At 45.6% G+C, this 26,112-nt stretch overlaps 1 protein-coding gene across 1 annotated transcript in view; it reads right to left on the minus strand.

Annotated features, from left to right (window-relative positions):
- Positions 1-465: 465 nt before the first annotated feature.
- LOC144163289 (putative thiopurine S-methyltransferase) overlaps positions 466-26,112 on the minus strand; it is a 95,022-nt gene continuing 69,375 nt past the window's right edge. Inside the window, exons 5-8 of the mRNA XM_077694196.1 lie at positions 22,539-22,613; positions 21,466-21,551; positions 4,582-4,626; positions 466-633 (exon numbers count right to left, since the gene is read on the minus strand). Of these exons, the coding sequence (XP_077550322.1) occupies positions 527-633; positions 4,582-4,626; positions 21,466-21,551; positions 22,539-22,613 (313 nt within the window). The 3' untranslated portion in view covers positions 466-526. The remainder of the gene's footprint in view (positions 634-4,581; positions 4,627-21,465; positions 21,552-22,538; positions 22,614-26,112) is intronic.

Consider the following 26,112-nt stretch of genomic DNA (forward strand, 5'->3'; position numbering starts at 1 on the left):
TGACCGAACTTGGCTTCTAAGTTTTTAAACATAGGCAGCATTATTTTCTCAATAAACACTAGACAGAAGCGGGCCTTGTATTACTGTGAGCGTTTTTTCTCTCTTCCTGGTTTTTGTGCGCCATCGTTACCATAGTCTCTTCAGGTGTTAGCAAGCTAGGCGTACTCGGTGGCAGCCATGCTACACTACCCCATTTTAGGCGATCGTGGGGCAAAGGCCACATTTTGCAAATTAGAATCTCGTGTTCTTCCCCCATCCTTCATTTGGAAGTGTGCTTGTGTACAGATTGATGGATACTTTTACGATGGAAGCTTGCATCCTGGTAACTTAGGTCACCAGACTCTCCACAATAGGAAGTCCAGTTAAAAAGCAAATAAATGGAGAGCCAATTGGAAATCGAAGCGTCCCCTGATTCACTGTCTTGACGACGTCGTTGGTAATGTATGAACTCACAAAAATGCCGCATACGTAGTACGAAAATACCTTTATTTTCTTCCGTTTGTTTTGCACGTTATCACGGTGTCTGTTACGCGGTCAAGTGCCAGAGACAAAACGTAACCGAAGCTCTACCATTCAGGAATTTCGCTTGGGCCCGTACGTGGCTGTCGACGAAAACGACCTTCGCAACGTCCCCTGAAACAGAAGCAGCTCTGAATGCGGGGAACGGATCTGATAGAACGCTTCTGAACAGTTTTAGTTCCTCCTTCCGTAATTATACCGTAAGGATACTTGTATCTAAACATGCGAAGGCATGCGAAGGCATAGTCATACTCTTTAACATCAGCTCAGGTAGATAAAGGGGACTTATCATTTGTAACGAGAGATTAGGGCTTGATCTATCTGTCCGGAAAACATTTTATCCAACTGGCAAATATTTAGGCTTCACGTCTATGGCGTTTGTACAGGAGCCTGATTTTAACAAACAAACATGACGGGTCATGTGCAATGCGTGTTCCGTGCGCGGTACAATCAATGCGCTATACAAATATATTAAGACCGAATAGACATATCGAACAATTGACAGTTTCAAAAATTGGTCTGCACGCATCGGTTGCGTAAATTTATAGCCCGCGAAGGGAACGTTGAGCAATATTAGAAAATGCAGGTGGCGACACCGTGGACCCCCCGCACCGATGCTGTATCCGACCGTGGTGATGGGTTTGAGCTGGAGGATAGCAAGCAGAAACGATGGCCGTAGGAGCCTTTCATGAAGTCCGGCCGACGGGCTCTCTGTTCGGGAGCTCCGAGACCCTGCTGAGCACCAAAGGAAACTCAGCCGACTGGAAACCTACCCGGCTTTAAACCACGACCAGCCCACGCTCCATGATTCCGCGTGCCGGTTTTGATTTTATTGGTTTCGCTCTTTTAACAGCGAAGCTTTTTCGCAAATCGTAATTTTTCGTGTCCGCAGTTAAAACCACCAAGAAATTGCCAAGTGCGCGCACGTGGCCGCGGGCCTTTTGCGACCGCGCGGCAGTTTAGAAAACCAAGAAAATGCCGAGCGCTCGTGTGTGCGTGGCTCGAGACGCATCTCCGGCGCGCATGTTTGTCAAGCCAAGCATACCCACATGGGGAGATTGGCCAAGATAGCGGCGAACGTCCGGTGGTTACAAAAGCCATGAAAATGCCACTAGGGCTTGTGTGTTCGTGCCTCGAAACTTGCCCCCAGAGCTTGTTTGTCAAGGCAAGATTGCGGCGACTGACCGACAGTTTAAAGTACCAAGAAAATGCCTAGCGCTGCTGTATGCCTGCCTCGCGGCCACTTTCTAGCGTCCCCGGTGCACGTGTGCAAGCCAAGGCCAAGCCAGCCCAGCCAAGGAGATTGCAAGACAACGACTTTGGCCAAGACCTTCCCCCCCCCCCCTCCTCCCAAGAAAAAAAGCTCAAGCCTTCTCTGTAATCGTGGAAACACTTGCTCGGAACAAGAAAGACACGTCATAGCGTATGCCCCTCCTAGGTGACTGGCAATGACATCACTTCAAAAAAAAAAAAAGAAGGAAGCTCACACTTGTAGCAACATTGATGGAGTAAAGGTAATTTCCGCAGCGAAGAAGAAGCATATCGGTTGCAATCGTGAACTCAAACCATCGTGATGGTGGTGAAGGTTGCGTTCCGCTTCGCTACCTTCAAGTGTTACGCCTTAATGTGGGCTTCCTTCACTTTTTTAGTTGTTTGCGACGCCACTGCACAGGTCTGCTCGGCCTTTTAATCTCATTGCTTAGGAGTCGTCTGCTCTTTACGCGCTTACTTTGGCCCACCAACGATATGATTTCGTTTTATTTCTGAATGTTGAGCTTCAAATTTTCCGATTCACCCTGTGCGAAGTACTTACCATCTGTGGGCTTCTGAGTGTCCTTTAATGTATATCATTTTAAAGGCCAATGCTCGGAACTGCATTTACGTGCGCTACTGGCTGTCGCTTATTCTTGGCTAAGTAGAGGTGGTTGCAAAAACTAGCACGCAACCATTAATTGTACGAGCGTAATTTTGCTGCGCGGTAAACAGTGCTGTCGTGCGCAACGGTCAGTAGAAGCCCATGAGACGTGGTTTATGTGGTGAACTGGTGAATGGCCCTCCCTTATGTACCAGTTACGTGACCCATGACGCAGTAGAATCCACCATTCACTGGATTCGCGCGAGCTGCTCAGACGCGTTCAGCAAGGTAAGCTGTTGTGTACTTGCTCATGCGTAATAATTCGCTCAGTCCTATGACGCGTTAAGTTGAGTTGAGGCTTGTGGCAATAAAATGTGATATAATAGACACTCTCTTTATCAAACGAGGCAAAACAGCAATTACGGCGAGTACCTTTGCGCTATAAGGTAAACGCATGCTTCGCTTGGCGTGAACAATCCTCGGTGATTGATTGATTCTGGGGTTTAACGCGCCGACGCAAAGCAGGCGATGAGGCGCGCCGTAGTGGAGGGCTCCGGATTAATTTTGACCACCTGGGTATCTTTAACGGGCGCCGAAATCTCGTACACACGGGCGTTTTTGCTTTTCGCCTCCATCAGAAAAGCGGCCGCCGCGGCCGGGAATCGAACCCGCGACCTCGTGCTCAGCAGCGCAACGCCTTAGCCACTGAGCCACCGCGGCGGGTAACAATCCTCGGTGAGATGTTTTAATATTTTGCAACGTGTTTCGTCAGGAAGAGAAAATTCAGAGAGAACTTGCACCTATCCGAGGGCGTATTCACAATCCGTACTCTATAGAAGCCCGCGCCTGCTTGGGGCCCATGGGGCAGCAGACAAAATTCCCAGAGCAGACCAAAAGTACCTTAAGTGCGACAATAACAAGCAAAACGAGCCTAACAGGGGAAAAAAACACCCCTATTGAAAAAGACAGTCACGCAAATGGGTCCACCCAAGCTCGCCTTCTTTCAGCTAACTACGGGAAAGTTGCAACCAACCTAAGAGGGAAAAAACCACCCAAGACAAAAACGTCTGAACGAAAAGCCACCAAAACAGCAGGAAATTTATTCAATGAAGAAAAATTCTCAAAACAATCGCTGAAACCGACATAAAAGAGGAAAACTGAAACGTAGAAAACAGGAGGTGGGACTGACCTAAGGAGAACACAACTAAACATTTTGTTCGTAATGTCCTAATATGCCGTAAATTGATAACATGCGTGATAAAAGGAAATGGGTTTTGGGTTAAGCAAACAGTGAAAAAAGAGCCAGTGCATGTGGGGTTCGAGCGTGGTCCATTTAATTGCTAGAGAGAAAGCGATCTCCACACCACGGTACATTTTTTTTTAATTGCCTGACTTGCTTACCTGACCGGCCTGACCAGCCGGCCTGTATTCCTTTAAACAGACTTTAAGAAGCCCGTTCATATACGTTCAAACAGAACCCTAGATAACGCAATGTCTGATTGGCCACTACGAGATATCGAATGTGAATGCGTAGTCCGGAAGGTTGCAGTTTCATACAACAGGAATCTCCAGTGAAGGTACACGCGGTCATCAAACAAAACATGAGATAACCTACCTACTTGCGCTCCAGAATTAAAACCCTGCTTCATTACAAACGCCAAAGTGACTACTTCTATGCGGTGAAATTGAAAGACGGCTAGAGCGAGAAGCTATTATCAGAGTCTTTCAATGCTTCTCTGATCATGAAACTCCCGGCTAAGTTTCGTACGGGGACAAAGGCTACCGCGAGTGGCGCCACCGCAGATCGGAGGGCATCGGGCGGCCGCCGCTGCTCTGTAGCCAGACCAGCAGGCAGGAACGCAGTAGCAGCATGCCCGTTCGGACCAAATTTTTTCGCCACTGACGAAATAATAAGTCCATTTGATCTGCCCACGACACGTAAAGCGAAAGCGCACTGCTGATAAGGCGGCGAGCCTCTGTTTTATCTAACTCCATGGTCCGTTCCCTGTCAAACGCTCTCTGAACACGCCCCCCCCCCCCCCCTGCCCTCCGATCAACACCAGCGCCACGGCGCGGCAGCGAACGAAGCTCTCCCATAGCGTGATGGCGAAGTTTCATGACCAGAAAGGCATGGAAGCACTCTGCTATCATCTTTAAAGATGGTTTTTGTTTGTACACCAAAAGTGTAAGACCAATCTTAACCTTACCAAAATGCTCCCGCAACGTGGCCTCATCCGCACTTCTTGGGGGACCTGAAAAGTGGATAAAATGCAGAGGCACATAAACACACATGGCGGCATTAGGTATATATATATATATATATATATATATATATATATATATATATATATATATATATATATATATATATATATATATATATATATATATATATATATATATATATATATATATATATATATATATATATATATATATATATATATACCTTAACATAAATACCCCAGAAAGTGGAGGGGAACATCGCCCCGCCGGTAGCGTTGTGGTTATCGCACCAGACGGGTATTCTGGAGGTCATGGGTTCGGATCCCACCTGGCGGGCATTTTTTCATATATATATATATATATATATATATATATATATATATATATATATATATATATATATATATATATATATATATACAAAGTAAAAGTACGCATTTTGAAGAATTTAGTTCCGATTGATTGATTGATGGTTGCATTTTAATGGCGCAAGGCCAACTGGGGCAAAGAGCGCCAAAAAAAAGATGGTTAGCTACCACAGATTAAAGTCATACTAAAAGTGAATAGCACCAGAAGTAAAAACAATAAAGACAATGAGGATGGCTGGTGTAGAGGGCCAGGTTGTGATTATGCATGATACGATATGAGATTCAGAAATTTAACTTCTGATAGATAATTAAAAACACGTTTGACAGTAAACATTGGTTTATCGCCTAAGAAGTGCTATGAGTGGAGTGGTATTTGTTGTCTGTAGATTTCTGGAAAGTGTTTGTGTCGTGTGGTGTGGAGTGCCTTGCATGTGATTAGTATGTGAACTACGGATAGGCCCTCTCCACACCTGCTGCACACGGGTCTCGGAGACCCAGTGAGCAAGTGTGAATGTGTTACATAAGTGTGGCCTATCCGTAGCCTGGCTAAGGCTACTTCCTTGTGTCTGTCTTGTTTGTCTGTTATGTATCTACCTAATTGTGGCTTTATAGTGTAGAATTTGTTCTCTGTTTGTGTGTCCCATGTTTCCTTCCAAGATTTGCGCAAGGCTGTCCGTACCAGTGGCTTGAGGTCGAGGTAGGGAACACATGGTACATCTATGCTACTGCAGATAACAGCTACAGCGGCACTCTGGTCAGCAATTTCGTTCCCCAGAATGCCACTGTGACCTGGAACACAGCAAATAATTATTTTCAGTTTTGAGTGAGGAGCAAAGGTTAAGGCTTTGATTAGATGCTGGAGGACAATGTTTTTTGTAGGTCTGAAGCAATGTAAGGCTGTTACCACACTTAGAGAGTCTGTAAAGATAATGGAGTGTTCTGTTCTAATTTGTGTAATGTGTTGTACTGCTAATAAGATACCATATGCTTCGGCCGTAAAAATGCTGCTATTTCTGTGTAAGGTCTTCGTACTGGTAAAGTTTGGGCCGTGTGCAGTGCATGCGACGGCTGAAGAAGACTTCGAAGCATCGGTGTAGAAAGTGGTGTGGGGGTATTTGTGTTGTAACTGAAGAAAGTGCTGTTGTATAAGTTCTCTAGGCGCATTTCGTTTGTTGATATGTTTAAAAGAAATATCACACGAAATTGCTGACCTCTCCCAAGGCGAAATGAGGTCAGCAATAGAACACTTCATGCTCTCCTCAAATGAAATCCCTAGTTCCTCAGCGAGGGCTCTCACTCGGATAGAGAAAGGAGCGGGTATCGATGGCCGTGCTGCGAACAACGGATCGGATGAGGTGTTGCTTATGATAAAACTACATGGGTGGTTTTTTACAGAAGTCGTCTTAATAGCATACAGCAATGAAGTATACGAACGCTGGTGTTCAAGGCTCCACCTATCACACTCTGCATACAGGCTTTCAATGGGACTCGTCCGGAACGCTCCACATGCAAGACGGAGACCCAAGTGCAGCACTGGATCCAACATGTTCAGAGCCGTTTTACATGCGGACCCATAGACGACACTCCCGTAGTCTAACCGTGAGCCAATAAGGCTGGTAAATACGCGGAGGAGTATTTGTTTGTCCGCTCCGTACGAGCAATGCGAAAGAACCTTCAGAATATTCATGGTTTTGAGGCTCTTCTGTTTCAGGTGTTTTATATGAGGAATAAATGTCAGTTTTTCATCTAGCACCACGCCTAAAAATTTGTGTTCCTTTCTGAGAGGGATTGAGACACCTTTAAGCTTAATATTAGGATCAGCATTGATTCCGCGCCTCCTTGAAAATACAACACAGGTACACTTCTCTGGATTAAGCTTAAATCCATTCCTGTCGGCCCAGTCAGCGAGTTTGTTGACACCAAGCTGGACTTGCCTCTCGCAAACGGACAGATAACATGATTTGAAGGAGATTTGAACGTCGTCTACATATAGCGAGTAAGAAATGGTTGGTGGCAATCCTTTTCCCAGCGAGTTCATTTTTATAATAAACAGCGTGCAGCTCAAAACGCCCCCTTGAGGCACACCGTTTTCCTGGACGTGAACTCGGGAATATCTATTGCCCACTCTCACACGAAAAGTTCTCTCCGACATGTAGCTTGCAAGAATATTTAACATGTTGCCTGACAAACCAAAAGACTTAAGGTCGCTAAGAATTCCATAGCGCCATGCAGTATCATACGCTTTTTCAATATCGAAAAATACTGCCATACAATACTGTTTATGAATAAATGCATCTTTGATGTAGGATTCTAAGGCAACGAGTTGATCATGTGTAGATCGCCCTGCCCTGAAACCTGCCTGGCAGCTCTCGAGAAGTCCATTGTACTCCAGGAAGTACACAAGTCTTCGGTTAATCATCTTCTCGAAAAGCTTACAAAGGCAGCTCGTCAGGGCAATGGATCTATAGCTAGCGGGAAAGGAAGGATCCTTCCCCTCTTTCAGGAAAGCTACAACTATAGCCTCCCTCCAAGAGCTTGGAATGTGCCCCGAAAGCCAAATCTTGTTATATAGGTGGAGGAGTGTTAGAAGAGTGTCTGAGTGTAGGTGCTGTATCATTGTATATGTGATGTTGTCTGGGCCTGGAGCTGAGGGTTTACAGGTGCTCAGAGCGGCCCAGAGCTCATAAAGTTTACAGGTGCTCAGAGCTCATAAAGTGAGAACTCCGAGTTATAAGAGGAGGTTGACTTATCGTTATCAAGTAAAGACTTCTTTTCAGCCAATTGTTTATGTTTCATGAAAGTGCTAGTGTAGTGTGCTGAACTGGACACGTGTTGGAAGTGTTGTGCGAGTGTGTTAGCCTGGTCTTCCAGTGTGTCCCCTGTTGTACTAACGAGGGGCAGGCTGTGTGTCTGTTGTCCTTTTAGTTTGCGTATTCGTGTCCAGACTTTGCGAGAGTCAGTGTAAGAGTTTATGGATGTTACGAATGAGCGCCAACTCTCTCGTTTTGCCTCACGGCGCACACGTTTTCCCATCGCCTTAGCCCTTTTGAACAATAAAAGGTTTCCCGACGTGGGGTACCGGCGCAGGATACCCCACGCCTTGTTCTGGCCCTCTCACGCCCGCCTGCAGTCCTCATTCCACCACGGCCTCCTCTGGTTGCGCGGGGCACCAGAGGCGTGGGGAATTCACTTTTCGGTGGCGTCGAGGATGTGTGCCGTGAGGAGTCGGGCGGCTTCATGTACGTGTAGGTGTGTTATAGATGTGTAGTGTAGTTTGGAGATTTCTGTAAATGTATTCCAGTTTGCTTTTGCTTCATTGAACCGATTATGGGAAGGGGAACAGGTAGGGCCTTTGTCAATGTATGTTAATGAAGTAGGGAAGTGGTCACTACCGTATGGATTGGTGTCCACGTCCCATTCAAGAGACGGAAGAAGTACTGCCGATCCTATAGTCAGCTCAAGGTGTGAGTAGGTGTTGTGTCCTATATTATAATATGTTGGCTGTTTCTTGTTGAAAAGGCATGCTCCCGACGATGTTAAGAATTTCTCAATGAGGCGACCCCGGGCATCGGTGCGGGAAGAGCCCCAAAGAGAATTATGTGCATTCAGGTCGCCTATCAAGATGTAAGGTTCAGGCAACTGATCAACCAGCCCTTCGAAATCCGAGCTCGAGAGCTGGAAGTCAGGCGGTATGTAAAGGGAGCACACTGTTATTAATCTATTAAATATTATTGGAGGGATCGCAACAGCTTCAAGGACAGTGTTTAAGGAGATGGTATTACATGCAATGCATTTTCGAGCAACAATAGCCACACCTCCCGAGGAGTGTGTGCATCCATCTCTGTCTTTTCTAAATACCATATAATTATTCAAGAAGTTTGTGTTTTTGCTGCTCAGATGAGTTTCCTGCAGGCACATTATACTTGGCTGCTTGGTGTGTAGTATCTGATATATATCGTCAAAATTTTTGATGAGGCCTCTACAGTTCCATTGTATAATATTTTTCCTTCCCATTATTTGCAAAAGCGACTGGAAATGTGTGAGAATGAGTGTTTACGTATTGTCTTTCAGGGCTGTGACTCTTGGTTTTTTGGGCTTATCGGATGGTTTGGACGATGGTACCCGTTCCTTCCGCTGCACTGCAGACAGATAGGGTCCAACGTCCATGTCTTCGTCCGACGTCCTGGGAGTGCCCAACGGATTGGGCTCCTTGGACGTGGAACCCTTGTGGGTGCTTTTTTCTGCAACCGCCGCCACCGATGGCATCGGCACTGCCAGAAGTGCCACAGGCGGTGCGGCAGGGGCGGGAGCTGCTGCGGAATCCCCCATCTCCACCTCCATATCCGTACCCTCACTTGAGCTTTGGACAGGTGGAGAAGAAATGGCGGATGCAGCAGCGCCCCCAACTGACTCAGTTGCCACCACAGCGGCTGGTGACTGAACAAGCGGTGTGGTGACGGGTTGGGCTGCCGGAGACAACCCAGTGGGGGGCTGGGGTGGGACCAGATCAGACTCACTGAACTGGGTCGCCACCGAGACCAGACGCCGCTCTGCCCCCCGGCGAGCTGCGTCGGCGTACCTTGGAGAAGCAAAGCAGGCAAACCTTTTGCGTGCTTCCGGGTACGAGATGTTTTCCGTTACCTTCAAATTAATGATGCGTTTCTCGAGTTTGAACCTTCCACAGGTACGCGAGTACGCTGCATGGGGTCCTTCACAATTTGGGCATTTCATGCTACTGGCTTTACAATTGTCTGTAGGGTGGTCGTGATCAGAACATTTGGCACACGTCAGTTTCCCCCAACACTGTAAAGTGCCGTGCCTTTAGCGCTGGCACTTGTAGCACCGACGCGGATTGGGAACATAGGGACGGACTTCACAACGGATGAAGCCGGCATTTACATATTGAGGGAGGTTGCAACGGTCGAAAGTGAGAATTACAAGCTTGTTTTTATTTCCTGGTTGTCTCTACGGATGGTGATTCGTCTGACTGCAGTAACGCCTTGCTCACGCAGGCCCTCCAGCAAGTCGGAGTCTTTTCGTCCTTTAGGTCAAATTGAGAAATTACACCTTGGCATGTGTTTAGACTGCGGTGAGGAGTTACCTTAATTTTCAAGTCACCGATCATGCTCTGTTCGAGGAAAATTTTAGACTGTTGTTGATTCTATATTTCCACAAGGATTTCACCACTGGTTAGCTTTTTTGCTTTGTAGTTCTTGCCCAGAATGTTGTCAAGAAACTTAGCAATGAGGAAGACTGACTTCGATGTAAGAGGTTCAGATTGTTCTGCAGATTCCATGATCAAAAACCGGGGGAAATTGTCAGGTCTGGCGAATTCTATGGTAGGTAGCGGTGGGAAATTCACTTCGGTGCGGCCCCTTTTCGGGGGCCGATCACGTTTGGGGGGGAGTTTAGAAAATGCCATATAGCATAGTATAAAAGCAGGGAGACGGGGGTACTTTCTCCTTTGACCTTACCCTGGTAGTCAAAGAGGTCCCGGAGCTCCCTGCCTGGTAGACAGGCAGGGAGCCCATCGGCCGGAGCTTGACCAAGGCTCCGACGGCCACCGTTCACGGCTTCTAACCCTTCACCTTTCAACTTCTAGCCACGGTAGGTAACAGCTACAGTATGGGGGGCTCGGGGTACGCGGTGTCGCCACTCACCGTCACCAAGATTACTCAAGGTGCCCCGTGCGGGGAAGAATTTAGTTCTAACGTTTCGACCTGACACACGTCTTCCTGAGGAAGACCTGTCTCAGGTCGGAAGACCTGTGTCAGGTCGAAACGTTGGAAATAAAGTCTTCGAAGATCGTACTTTTACTTTGTGCGTATTCCTGCAGCAATTAAGGACTCTACTTCCCGACTATCTATATATATATTTTTTCGTCTATTTTTTCTTCACTTTCTTTCTTTCCAAATTCTTTATCTGTTTCAATGACCTTTTATATCCTCCCCTTGGTTTCCGGGGTTTTCTTTACTGCCAACCCTTATGTCTGTCTTATTTTCAACGAGCCTCTCATTTCCTATTCTGATTCGCTACATGCATAGCGAGGGCTTCTGTTCTGGCAGTCTTGGTGCCATAGGGAGCTTAAAAGGGTTCACCGCTCGTCGACCACTCTCGACATATCGTAGACACTCGAGTCACGGCCCGGGGGTTAAAAAGAAAATCCCCTTCAACCCGAGAAGTCGGAGTGGCGCGGGCTACAACCCTCAAGCGCAGGAAAAAATTACATTGACATAAATACCCCAGAAAGTGAGGGAGAAAAATAGCCCGTCGGTAGCGTAGTGGTTATCGCACCAGACCGGTATTCTGGAGGTCGTGGGTTCGGATCCCACCTGGCGGGCATTTTTTCTTCACTTTCTTTCTTTCCAAATTCTTTATCTGTTTCAATGACCTACTATATCCTTCCCTTTGTTTTCCGAGGTTTTCTTGACTGCCAACCATTATTTCTGTCTTATATATATATATATATATATATATACATATATATATATATATATATATATATATATATATATATATATATATATAGCGAATCAGAATAGGAAATGAGGGGCTCGTTGAAAATAACACAGAAATAAGGGTTGGCAGTCGAGAAAACCTCGGAAAGCAAAGGGGAGGATGTGGTAGATCATTGAAACAGATTAAGAATTTGGAAAGAAAGAAAGAAAGTAAAGAAAAAAGCCTACAAACAGTGCACTCTAGAAGGTATACGACATTAGCGCAGTCACAGTTAAAGTTACCCCTTTGCTTTCCGAGGTTTTCTCGACTGCCAACCCTTATTTCTATATATATATATATATATATATATATATATATATATATATATATATATAGCGATGAATAAGTTCCGGGATTCGGTTTCAAAATACACGAGAGGGTCGACACACGTTTGAAAACGATGATCGAACTAACGTTTCGACCGGGGTCCGGTGACTCTGACGAAGACCGGACCCCGGTCGAAACGTTAGTTCAATCATCGTTTTCATACGTGTGTCTACCCTCTCGTGTATATATATATATATATATATATATATATATATATATATATATATATATATATATATATATATATATATATATAAATCTAGAGAAAGAGAAAACTCACAAAGCGCGCAGAAATAGTATAAGTAAAGAGTCGGATACACAGCAAGAACAATAACAAACAAGGTTTACTTACGTAGCGGCAACGGGACTTGCCTTCATCAGAGTAAAGTTACATGATTTTGCTGTCGCAAACATTTGGAACCCATTTCTTATATAGGTTTGCAGAAAACTGTGAGAAGGAGCGGAAAATGTTTCGGAAAAGGAGAGTACGCATACAGCCGGGCTACGCCTATGTTACAACAACAAAACAGAAAAAAAGGGGGGGGGGGAGCGAGAGAGAGAAAGGGGTCGTGTTAAGAAAGCAGCGTTCAAGGTTGCACCTTGACTGGTCAACGTATGCCGCGCGGGCTGCAAGTTCAGACAATGCGGGAAACTGGACAACCGCGGTTTCAAAAGAAAGGGAAGAGTATACAGTAAGGTATTCAGTGGCTGGGGAGACTGGTTGGGGCGGAAGCGAAGATGGTTGTGCCCTCCGCGGATGAAGAGAATAGATAGGGGGCACAAAAGAGCATTTCACAGAAGCTAGCAACTGAACAGGAAATAGGTAGGGTCACAAAAGGTTAAACATAAATAGATCACAAAGAGTTAAACATTCTTAAGTGGTGGTGGGAACGAGGCCTCCTTCCCCAGGACAAATGGCATTGTTGAGCCGCATTAGGCTAATAAAGCTGCTGTATTTGGAAAGTTTTTGCGAATTCTGATGGGAAACTCAAGGGTAGGATTAATGGGCATAGTTATAAAAATTATGAAGCCGCCAATTTTAATCGAGGGATAAGCACGTTAGTTTTCCGTAACTTTCATTAATCTCAAGTGTGGCTACCCAAACTTATAAATGAGATAAGATTCCCGAACCTCGCGGTCATGGTGCGTTTTGAAGGCGGATTCTAAAATCGTTGCTTTAAGATGTTCAAATGCATTCCCGGGACTGTTCTGATGTCTTGATAGGGGCAAATAAGGGCAGCTTTTTTGCATGAGAGCGGTGATTATTGAATCGCATTCGGAAGGGCGTTTCAGTTTGGCCGATATCTTGTTGCCTACAAACAGTGCACTCTAGAAGGTATACGACATTAGCGCAGTCACAGTTAAAGTTACCTTTTATATTTACGTAGTAGTCTGAAGCCGTGCTGGTGGCGCGCTGTGTAGTGGTCATATGTGGGCATACTTTACATCGAGGTTTATTACAGGGCATGCGGCCATTAGTTTCCGGTTGGTTGATACGAGAGATAGTAAGAAAGTCGCCTAAATTCTTATTACGCCGGTAGACAACGCGTGGTGGTTCGGGGAATGTGCTTTTTAAGCGGTCACTTTGCATTAGGATATTTTGACGTTTTTTTTAGTACGGTTGACACTCTTGGAGCGGAGGATGAGTGGCTTAAAACTAAGTTAGTTTGCGGGTTACCGTTCGGGGCTTTTTTCTTACAGATTTCGTTACGGTCTAATTGGTTGGCTCTAATTTCGGTCTAATTGGTTGGTTGATAAGTTTTACCGGGTATTTTTTATTCAGGAGGGCGGTCTTGAGTTCTCGACAGTTTGAGTCAAAGTCGGCTTGGTTTGAGCAAATTCTCCTAAATCGGTGGGCTTGGTTGTAAGGTATTGCTGTCTTGCAGTGTCTGACATGGCTAATTCGGAAGTGCAGATACTGCCGCGTGTCTGTCGGTTTTCTATACAGTTTAGTTTGAAGCCGACCTCGGGAGGTAGTAACGGTGACGTCCAGAAAGTTTACACTGTATTGGGAATAGGAATGAGCAAGGGAAATGCTAGGATGGGCTAGGTTAAATGCCTCAATGAAGGTGAGGAGCTCCGCCTCACCGTGTTTCCAGATCATGAATATGTCATCAATATACCTTTTATAGTATATTGGCTTTAAATTTTGGGTGTCAAGAAAGTTTGATTCGAGGTGAGCCATAAAGATATTGGCGTAGTTAGGTCCGATTCAAGTTCCCATTGACGTTCCGCTGACTTGTACGTAATTAACTCCGTCAAACTCAAAATTGTTAAGTTCAAGAATAAGCCTACAGAAAGTTTGGAGAGCAGAAGAATCGATAGGTTTTTCGCACGATGACTGCTCAGACGCAAGGGATACACCGGCGATGCCATCTCCATGGGGGATGTTAGTATACAGTGACGCAACATCGAGGGTGACAAGAAGGCAGTTATCAGGAATTTCAATTTTTGAAATGTCTGAGAGAAAGTCATTCGCATCCTTAATGAATGAGGGAAAGCTGTGCGGAATGCCGCAAATGAGATTATCCACATAGCGCGAGAGGTTTTCGGTAGCACTGCCAATGCCAGAAACAATGGGGCGCCCTGGCTAGTTATCTTTGTGATTCCTTGGGAGAAGATAGAATTTACCGGCTTCTGGGCTTAAGGGGATCAGGGAACGAGCCGTGCTTTCATTTATTGTTTTATTTTAACAAGCGCAGCAAGTTTATATTTGAAAATTTGCTTATTGTCTTGAGTGGGATCATTGGGTAGTGCTTTATAGAACGTCGATACCGATAGTTGCTTATTGGCCTCGTTAACATGGTCGGTTTTATCAAGGATTACGATTGCGCCTCCCTTGTCGGCAGGTTTAATAATTATGTCGGGACAGCTTGCGAATTCCTCTAGGGCTTTCCTTTCGTTGGTAGTCATGTTGTGGTGGAAAGAAATTTGTGTTTGGTATGCTTTTCGCACATCGCGTTGGACAGCTTTGATGTACATGTCGAGGCAACTATCACGCTGTGTGGGAGGGGTCCAGTGCTTATAGCTAGGTAGGGTTCTGCGGGCTTCTTCCGTCGCGGGGTGATCGTAGAAGTATTCTCGTAGCCTCATGGTGCTGGCGAAGTTATCTAAGTCCTTAAAAAGTTGAAATTCATCAAAACCACCAGTAGCCGGGCAAAAGTTTAGGTCCTTTGACAAGACGTTCATCTGAGCTGGGGAGAGGGTTATACTTGAAAGGTTCATTACACTCCCGGTAAGATTTTCTTTTGTGACGGCAGACGAGGGAAAATTATTAGTACAGGGATTTAACGGAACTGTTCGCGGTGCAGTAATCGAAGCATTTATTACAGTCGTAGTGACATTATCGGTCGTATTGTCAGAGTGGGGGCAGTTACTAGTGCCGGAGCTTGTTAGGTTCTTACGCGTGTGGCCAGTGTTAGAAATCCTATCTCGGTTAAATTTGCGGTCTTTTGTTCAGGTTATGGCGGAGGCCGTCTTGGATTCGTAGTTGCTTAAAAGGTTCAACTCTCTTTTGCTTAGTTCCTGACTAAGTAGTTCCTCTTTCTTTCGGAGAGAATGGGCCGTAGTTTCCTAGTGATTGAGGATTATTTCAGCTAATTGTAAAGATGCTTTATCGAGTACCTGTTTCCACTTATTCATGTTGGACGGGAAGAGTTCGGTAGCAGCAGGTTTTATTCTAATCCTAAGACCCCTGGGAGCGACCGCGGCAGTCAAATACTGTGCACATGGGTTGATGGAAAAGGTCTGTCGGTTTGAGTACTTTTGTCATAATTTCCACTTTATGTATTGTCGCCGACCTGTTTTCCGGAGACTCAAAGGGCCGAGATAGCGACCCGAAAATCGGGCTGTCCGAAAAAATGAATGCACGCATAAAAAGTCACTTTACTTGTAGGTCACTTCACTTACTTTAGTTCAGTTACTTTATTCACTACTTTATTGAATATGGCCAGCCGCTTGCGACCAGCCACTTCGCATTTGACTGATGATGGCAGCTTCTCTCTCATTTTTAATCGGCTGTAATTTTCTCGCTTCGAAGCTTTTGTCGAGGACGTGGATGAGGAAGGCGGTGTCGTCGTTACAGGTAACCACTGGGGATTAAAACTCCACAGGTTGCTGAGGCGGCAACGGAAAGTAGGAAAACCGACCATACGCGATTAAACGGCCCCTGTGGTCACGATGACTGCACGCGGCTCGAGATATAGTGCAGCGAACGGTGCCTTCTAACGAAGTTGTGTGCGAGATCACCCAGCGACACGCATGTAACCCGTGTTCTAGGCCTCAGAAAAACAAAATGAAAGCGGTGTTGTTTGGATTTCCGGTAGCTTTATACTCGCAATTGAAAGAAAAAGCGCCGAAAACCGATCGACAATATTTTCAAGTGTCTGAAATTTTGGTTGGTTTTTTAGATGTACTCTATAAAGCACGTGATTCAGCCAATGCGGGGTCCGCATATTAAAACAGGTCTTGAAAAGAGAGCGTTCGAAAAATCGATCGCGACTGTAGTTTTTGTGCGCACGCCGGCGTTGGTTGTTCTCGGGTTAAGGGCAATCCCATGCACGCGTAAAACCGACGTACTCGCGCAACGACGTAAACAGGCATAAGCGCGTAAGGAACCGGGGTACTCCGTTGTAAGGCGAAAATATTGCTATAGAGCGCTTGTTACGCCAAGTCAGAGGCAGCCAGACATCGGGGCAAACTTTCGGGCGCACGGTGTTGGCGTCGACCTCTGGCGGTGATATTATCTGGCGGTAAGGTCGAATAAGAAGAGAGGTAGTTGGTAAACGAGCTATCATTACTATTAATCACGTAATAAAACGAAGTAGTTTGTAAAATACGGAGAGCAAAAATGTTAGAAAACACACAAAGCAACGAACAACTATGAGTTACGCCAAATGTAGTGGAGGGTTTTCTGCCTGCTACATAGTAGCGTACTAATTATAACGGTTTTTTATTGTCCCAAGAACTGTTTTAGCTGTTTCTGCATTAAATATTCATACGTTTCTGAGAATAACCATTATATGTATCATTTCAGTCAAACTGTAGTTGAACAGGTCGCCACAAAGCAGCCACAAGGCTGCGTACGGAGTAGTCTAGCCACACTGCGCGTCGCATTGGTGTACGGTGGGCAAGACGGTTGGCATTCTTTTTGCCATGACGCTGGGTTTACGTGCGAGTTGCGGCGCGTATGCGGTTGCTCGCCCTCTCCGGCGCCCTCTCACCGGTGGAAAGGCAGGGGCGGTGTCACCGCAGGCGTACGACATTGTGCGCGTACGTTGATTTTACGCCTGCATGTGAGTGGGCCTTTATTGTGATCTTCTCTAGCTTTCAGTACGTGCTTCCTAAGCTTCCTGACCTTCTTTCGCCATAAACTCTATGGGAGAGGGGAAAGATACGAGGACGGAAAAAAAATTCGCGCCACTCCACCCTGCGAATATGGATGGAACGCAAAGCTGTAAACGGCACCCGCAATGATTACCCATGCGATGTCAGTTAAACTAACTAACGTGTCTCTACAAATAGTGAAACCAGAGAGAAGTAAAATGCGCTTAACCGCACCCTTTATTACTTCAGAGATATGCTTAGCTAAGGTTAAATCAATGCATGATGCATGAACGGTGGTTGGTTGAGTTGTATTGGTGTAGCACATAAGTAGAAACCCTTTTTTTCATAAAATTAAAGGAAGCTCAAACCCACTGTTACACGATGTAACTTCAACGTCTCTGCCGCCGCGGACGGAGGCGACGAGGTCGGTGGCAGAGACGGGGGAGGGAGGGCAGTGGAAGGAGGAGCAGGAGGGAAAATACTTTTATTTCGATTTCTGAACGGCCCAGAGGGCGCCACAGGGGAGTGCTTCCTTCACTAGAGCCCATATGCAGTCCGCGCCACCTGTGCTGTGTCCACCAGCTGAGGCTGGGTAGGCAGAGAGGGACTGCACAGCCACCTCTCCCATTGCTCTTGTTGGTAGTTGAGGGGAAGAGAGGAGGGTGCTCAGGGCTAAAGTTGCACACCCGGATTATGTGGCGGAGTGTTCCTACTTCTGAGCAATGTTTACATTCAGCGTCGCAGCGCTTTCGGGTGCTTTGAGTGAAGACGCGTCGGGTGTGGGAAGGAGCCGCATTGTACGAGCCATAGGGTAGTTTGGTCTCCTCTGAAAAAGTCAGGGTAAGGCGAGGGTAGGGTCTGTCTCTCAAGGCGATAATGCTTGGTTATGTCCTTGAACGTGACAAGCGGTTGACTGTCTTCGTGCAGCTCCATAGCCTGGGGGGTAAAAGCGCTGGCTTGTTGGTGGGCGTATTCGTTGCCCTCCATGGAAGCGTCAGCTGGCGTCAAGATGAGCTGAATGGAACCGGTTGGGGAGTGGTTGTTTAGCACACGCAGTGCAGCTCTGGACACCCACCCCGACTGGTAATTCTGGTAGTATTGCTGGGAGTCGCTGACTACCTTCCGAACCCCTGGTTGAGTGAGAGCCGAGGCGATGGCTGCTCCGTTCCCTCGACCGTTCCCTCGAGGCAGCTTCTTTACTTCTGTGGTTAAGCACGACGGGACATGGTGAAATGTGTTTTTCGTTTTGAAATTCATATGCATTGATTTCATGCACACCCTACGGAAATCAAAATTTTCCCATTTTGCTTTTGCACCGTACTCTTGAACAACCTTCAACAGGATGCTAACGCTCCAAATAACTACCATATTTTTTATTCGTTTCTATGAACCCTTTCCTGGGCGACTTATTCCAACCGACTCCTAGTTCTATTGCGGTGTTCAACGCGCTGAAGCTGTGTAGCTCCCGCGCGTTGGCCTATGAGCCGTGCCGTAGTGGAGGGGTTTGTATTGTTTTGACCACATGGTGATCTTTAACGTGCGTTGAAATCTCGACGTACGGGCGTTTATAATTTTTTCCTGTATCTGAAAAGCAGCCACCACAGCCGGTATCCAACCCGCGTCCTTGGGCGCGGCCCCAAATCGCCGTAGCAAAAGTATTAAAAAAATATACGTGTACAATTCGAATGAACTTGCTTGTGCTGTAGCGGCTGTTGCCTGGACTGTAGCCACAAGCACGGGAAGATTTGGCTAGCCTAGTACTAAATGTTCTGAAGGACCATTTTCCTTGCAAAATTTTGTATCAATGTACGAATTCATTCATTGTTTTTTATTGAGTTGAGCATTTGAGCATACTCCGCCTTGCCAAAGCAAGTGCAGTGCTCTAACTTTTTACAATACTTATACGAAACCAGGGCACGCAGTGTATCGCCCATGAATTTATTCTGTCATTCTCGTTTTTCCAGGCCTATCGCAAAATTCAAACCTCTCGAAGGGAAAGCAAAGGAGCGGACCATCGAATCGCACCTGGTTGCAAAGCCTCTACAAAGCACTTTATTTTGTAAGTTGAGCCTCCACTCTCATCATTGTGCACATATGGTAGAAAAAAGGGGGCGAGTAAACTAAAGCATTGAAGAATAGAATTATAGAACATGTACTCCATGTTTGAATTCTTTCAGATATTTGTATTAAATTGTCAGAAGAATGGTCCGTTAAAAGCCTTTTCCCATCGTACGCCATCCTGAATGGTTTCATGAGGCCGTTAAAGACTTCCACTTAATAAAATATCACATTGTGGGCATGTTTGGCAAGCATGACGCATGCTGACAAAAAAATTGATGTTTACTATGGGATAGACGAAAATATAGTCTTAGTTCATAAGGTGTCTACTAAGGGCACGTAATATTTTCTCACCTTTCCCTCGGGGCAAACAAATGCTCAAGAATAATGGCTCTGAGGACGCATGTGCTCATATTCACAAATGCTGTTCTTATTTAAAGTAAACATACACCTAATCGGAATATTAAAATCGAGGCTTGGCGCAGTGCTTTTGTTCAATCGCTATGTCATAGGTTTCTGTTGGATCGTATTCAGGGTGGACTTTGTGTTGGGCTGTAAGCCGAGTAGCATCTTTCAACACATGGGGCATTTTTCCCCTTATCTCAAGACATTACAAAAAATTAGGTGGTGATGCAGGGCTGGAGCAAAGTCTCCGGCAGTAAAACTAGACCCGTGGGTGCAGCTCAGCTTCTAACACGTTGTGCAGCGAATAACGGCTCTATGCCGGCTATGGCAGTTTAGCTTCTAGTGGCGAATTACGCTCCTTTGTGAAAATGTGAGCCAACAAAATATCCCAGTGCGATTAAAATTAATCCGGAGTCCTTCATTATGGTGCAAATAATAACGTCAGCTCTCAAAACAACAAAAGTACCGGAGATATAATGGCGGTGAAAAAAAAATCCGAACGTTGAATTTTTTACGAATTCACAGCTTGCTTAAATTAATCCGGAGCTCTCTGCTCTAGCGCGGCTCATCCCCTGGATGCTGCTTCAATGCATAAAGCCCAGAATTAGAACTATTTTACTGTCACAACTCAGTATAAAAAATATGCTGAAGGTACAAAATACATTAACATTAGCGTGGTGTCTTAACTAAGAACAAATCCACGTAAAGTGTATAGGGATATCATAGGAGTGTTTGTTTTATCGTGTTTGCCGAGTTTTGCTGAGTTTTGTTGCCGAGTTGCTGAGTTGCCGAGTTGCGAGTTTTTCTTGTCAGTGCAGTTATATTTGATTTCGTTTCGGTTTCTGGATCTGGCTGAATTAAAAAAACGCCTTATATGTGTATTAGTCTGCTAATAAAACTGTTGGAACTAGCCCCTTGTGTGTGCTGACTCGCTTGTCCCGTTTTCCCAGCGCTTCAATTCATTGTCATGTTCTACCAACAGAACCAAACGAGCATCCTCATGGCAAAATATATTTCATCGAGTGCGAAATGCCAGCACCGGAAACGCACTAGGTCTCACCCAGCTGGTACGGTAGAAGTTCAACAAGGAGCGCACAATGTGGCGACCGGAAGCTGCATATGGTGACGAGGCATAGCGTTCCAGCTGTTCTGTTGCGGAGTTTAGAAGCTACGGGTCCCAGGCAACGCAGGATGTGTTGTGACGTTTAGTACGGCATTGCAGCACAGGAAGTGTGTAGGGCTCCTCAAATAACCTTGGCACACAATTTATACGCACAGTGTCCTCGAAATCACAACAGACCTTCCACAGCCATCAGCCAGAATTTTATGCGAGGCTTTCATGAATACTCCTCCACGGCTCCGTCTCGGATCGAGTGTAACGAATTTTATATTGCATCGTCCTAACACAAAAAGTGGAGTGTCTCGTTTAATTAAGAATACACGGGACAACGTACACACGGACCACACTAAAAAAGCCCGCGCACACTTGAGAAATTGAGCATGTGATATGTGTGGAGAGTGGTAGAATTCGCCAGCAGTTGGGAATGGCCACCGCTGTGTCCTGGAAAGGAAGGCAACCTTGTCCGGCTGTTCCCAGCCGTGGCCGTTGGGTGGCAAGCGAGGCTCAGCCGTTTTAGTCCTTACTCGGGGGGCGCCTCATCTCCTTCTATGTTATTCTTGAAGAGGGCGACTGTATAATTTGATGCGCAGTACATCGAGCCAACTGGCCGAATTCAGATGGGCACTGCAAAACCACCCAAATTATCCTAAATACTTTTGCCTTGAAAATACCCAAAATAAAGCGTTTCTTCCCTTATCCTGCCCCGGAGATGTAAAGTGGGTTTTGTATTAGGAATAAATAAGACAGCTTGCGCATGCACTTACCCGTGTACCAGGGAGCATTGTAGACTGCTGTCCACATGCCATACGAGAAGCCAGGAGCCAGGAGGGCCTTGAGCACGGATGCGTACCTAACAAAAAACGTACCCGCAAACAAGACCAGAATGCAAACGGAAACTAGTTCCACAGGAGTCGTACGAGCCACTCGGATCGAAGAAACCTACCGAGACGCGATGACGGTGCGCAAACTACCCAAAAAGAACACAGACGGAGGAGCATTGTTGAATTGTTGAAATAACGAATCAAGTTTACGATTTTTGATTACTGTAAACAACCTTTCCGGGAGAAGAGATGTGCGTTCCGAAATGTTTTGGAATGTTTTGAGTTCATGACCCATTCGGATCTTCTAAACCAACTCGCAGAGCCGTAACGGCGATGACGCGGACTATGTAGAGCAGGCTGTCAGGGGAACACTTATCGCGGCTGAATATTGCACGTAATTGCTCTTCACACGTTCCATTACGAATAGCATGCTTGTTGGCGTATTTTTAAATAGTGGTATGTAGCTTATTAGTAGGCGCATTCATGGGACGCTTTTTTAAGGACATATTAGTAGAAATTAAGAAGAAGAAATGGACGTGGGCAGGGCATGTAATGCGAAGGCGAGATAACCGTTGGTCATTAATAGTGGATCCCTAGAGGAGGCAAGCGTGATAGGGGGCGGAAGAAAGTTAGATGAGCAAATGAGATCAAGAAATTTGCGGGGATAAATTGGTCGCACTTAGCACAGGACTGGAATGATTGATGATTAATGGGAGAAGCCTTTGTCCTGCAGTGGGCGTAGATAGGCTGGTGATGATGATGATCATGTAGCTTTTTACAAAAAGAAGCGCGAAACAACACAAGACGAAGGTGAGAGCTGCACAGGATGAGCGCTTACTATCACGTGGCTTTTATTGAAACGGCAACCCACAGCTATAAACATTGTGCATACTTCTGGTGTGTATTCTGCCTTGTATTTGCATGGCTAACACTACTATACTTTTAAATATCGTATTTTTTTCACGCCAAGATACAGAACAGAAATAACGTATTTAATAATGACAAAGGTGACTTACTTTGCCCTTTCGGCATCCGTGACAGCCGTAAACCCAGATCTGTCCCACACGATGTCAAAAAGGCCTGCGCATTCCCTAAGAACGAGCACAACTTTATGTATACTCTTCTGTTTTCCATATAACATCAGAAACGTGTTTAATTATTTCTACTTTATAGGAAGCAACTTTAGTTCGGCAGGTTCTGTTCTACAAATTCTGTACCTGCATCTTAACGCAGAAAGCTAGCGTTTTTTGCCGAAGATATCTAGGATTTTTATCACTATTGCGAAGGTGAGAAGAGTGTGACGTGACAAAAACGACCTGCTGCAACGCACGCTTTTAAACCATGAAGGTAGTATTTGAAATCATAACTTATACAAGGTGTGGTTTCGAAGTGAGACGCACTGTTTTAAAGCGGACGGCCTACAGGCTGTATACGCTATTTACTTGCGCTCATTACTTTCTCAAGTCCTTGCTCTCTTGTCGAATTTTTTTATGTCTACAGTCAAGCAATAAAATGTGGACAAGAAAATGTAAGTAGTTCATCACCGCCACTTTTCTTGAGCAGGAACTTCTTTGCATCTCATGTACAGTGTGTAACAAGAAAACGCGTCGTTACCTTCGGCGGTTGATTGTGTTTGCGTTATCTTTTTGGTATTGCATTCATCCTGAACTAACTATTCTTCTGTGTCATATGAGTTTCAAACAGCTATAATATGCGTGCCGTAAATATTCAAAACCGTAAAAAAGGGAGTTTTTACTTTTCATATCTGTATACCTGCCACAGTCCACCACAGGCGCGGGACTTGTAGTTTTGCTTTTTATCAAACTTCTCGCCACCCTCTAAGGCACATGGAGCTCATTTCCCCAAGGATCGACACCCATGAACTGGTTCAAAGAACAAATCATACGATAGTCATTTGTTCCCGTAAAAGCACCTGGGCACGACGAGAACTGAAAATGCTCGGTATCAATCGGTGCTCCTAGCAAGATTTAAACTCGTCACAACTGGCCAAAGAAAAGGATATCCCAAGTTTGTACTTTCGTCCCTATATTTCCCATCATCCCGCTTTCGTAATCATATATTCCCGAAGTGATACTACAGGTGATCACTGTTGCATTAAAAGAGACGCTACCGCGTCCGGCTTTAGAGATAGCGATCTTCGCATGCTCGGCGATTCTGCGCGCCGAATTTATTACTTGTTTGGCTTTTTTAGTTCTTTTAGACGCCACTGAATCGGTTTGCACTGCATTTGATCCCCTTTCCTCTGCTGTTTACGTCTTGGCCTGCCGTCGTTGTTATTTTTCCTTTTGATTGGTGCGTTACGCTCAGTATTTCCCGACTCAGCCTGGGGGAAGTGCACACCTGTTTGGGGCTTGACGGTGTGCGTAAATAAGTGTTTTTAACGACTAACCGTTGCTTGGCTAGACTGGCGAAAGCATGCACCTGGCTGGCGTCCACCGAACGTGCACCCGCGCAATATCGTCCTCAAAAATCGCCCCCAGCTACTAACCCTTTGCCAAGGCGTTTCACGGCGTTCCACGCGTTTCACAGCGCGCACGACAGACAGAATATAAAACACGGTTAAATATTCTGCCCATTTTTTTTTCCATAGCATAGATCAGAAAAAATGAAAATAGAGAAGCGATTGGCAAGCACTGTTTTATAGTGTGCATCAGAAAAAGCAGGAGAAACACACGACGCGAGGTGAATTCCAGTTATCTTCTACGACGACCTCATAATACGAGTATAACGAAAAAAGCGATAAAACAAGCGTGCTTCATATATTTCTCCCGCAGTTTTGCTTCTGTGCGGGTAGTGTCGCAGCAATGTGGATAGTGATTCCGGAAAAGTAGCTGCAGTGAGTCTGATGTTGAGGTTGTTGGTTATAGTCGACATCGGCAGAAGGCTCTCAGACAAGCGTAGCCAGAAGAAACGCTTGCACGCTAGAATATGGTAAAAGGTCCTGCTCAACTTTTTTGCATCGTACTTTCAGTGAACATATCGTACGCGATAGTATTTGTTGAGAGCAGCTGAGGAAGGCTGGCAGCCGCGCGGCAAAGGCCAGTTCTTTTCACCAGGCTCACTTCACTTCGGTACTGGGGCAGTGGCTGGAAACGTTTTCCCGCAGATAACTTCAGTTTTCACCGCATGCATTGAACACGGGTTGCTGTCATACCCATCTTTGCTATTTGTTTGGTTTGTAAGCCACCCCGAGGTTGCTCCAACAAACGGGGCTCCAGTTATGGTGAAAATGACGCAGCCGTTGAAGGGGTTGCCATGGGGCTGTCTTTGGTGGAATAACATTGTTTTTATGCCAGAATGAAGCGTTTCGACAACCAAATACGCTGTTAGAGCTGCGTTATACAGATTCAGGCCTTCCCTGCGAAGATTTGCAAGTGCACAGACGAGATTAACGTTATAAGAAAGCTTCTCGACGTAAGGCCGAAGGCAATAATGTTTACGAATGTTTCAATGAAAAGAAATGCTCGAAAATAAAGAATTGTGGTCGAGAAAGCAGACATGGTAGCAGGGCGGTTTACTTGTGCACGTTGATGTTCTCATAGCTAAGAAGACGGTCTAGACTGAACCGTGTATTCTCGGTGCTGGTCGGTATAATGGGTACTGATCGCTACAATCGGTATTGATTGATACGACCCCTACATTTTATGCAAGAAGTCGCATGTCGTACTGCTAGCGAAGCTAAGCTGCCGAGGTTGCGGATCAAATATAGCGCCACCTACAAAAATTATTCGGCATGCTGCCTCCCATTGTCACCGCCTGATATGGGCAGGTCGCTATCTGTAGAGGCCTTTGTAAACATTGCTATACTGGCGGAAGCGTTCTCTGGCAATGCCGATGATGATAACGATTGATGATTGCTACTGGTATCCCATTTGTAGCTGGGTGATGACGTGTCATCTTACAAAAAAACGAATATGCCTATGTCTAATACCATTCGTAAATACTAGCGCTGCTCATAGGGCAGGCATAAAAAACCTGTTAGGCACGAAATACTTAGTTTTTCTGTTACTGGTGGTAGCTGTAATAGGCAATATTCCCCTCCCGTCTTTTCGCACCCCAGCATTCTATTCTTCTTTTTGTCGCCTCGACAGCCTTGAAGTTCACTCCCTCTTTGCTACCCTTAAATCCTAGGGCTTCTCGAAACCTAATATTTCCCACATGTAGAGTTGGATGAATACCCTCCCATTCTTACACTATGTGCCGCATACTTTCTATATTTTTCCGCAGACCACACCTGCTCTAGCTTCAAAAAGGCAAGCACTGCCTAAGGAATTATCGTAGGAATTTTCCTTTCTGATGTCCAAGTTCTCCGCCCTGTACATCTCTAACGACGTTTTAGCTTCCATTTTTTTCTCCATTTATTCGTTTCAATCTGCCTTGCCTCTTTTTTGATTACCTTGGCCGTTTTGGATTCTCCACAGTTCTTTCCGTATTTCATCGTTAGCCTTCTAGTCTTAACCATTGCGTCTCCATGCTTTTGATGTATAGGTACCTAAAAGCCTTAGCTGCCCACCTTCATTGATCCATTGCTCTCAACCTCATCTCAAAACATATTTTACTGTGCGCCTC

This window comes from Haemaphysalis longicornis, unplaced genomic scaffold, assembly GCF_048455015.1.
Source record: "Haemaphysalis longicornis isolate Haplotype H1 unplaced genomic scaffold, Haemaphysalis longicornis Haplotype H1 scaffold_1, whole genome shotgun sequence".
NCBI classification, from domain to species: Eukaryota; Metazoa; Arthropoda; class Arachnida; order Ixodida; family Ixodidae; genus Haemaphysalis; species Haemaphysalis longicornis.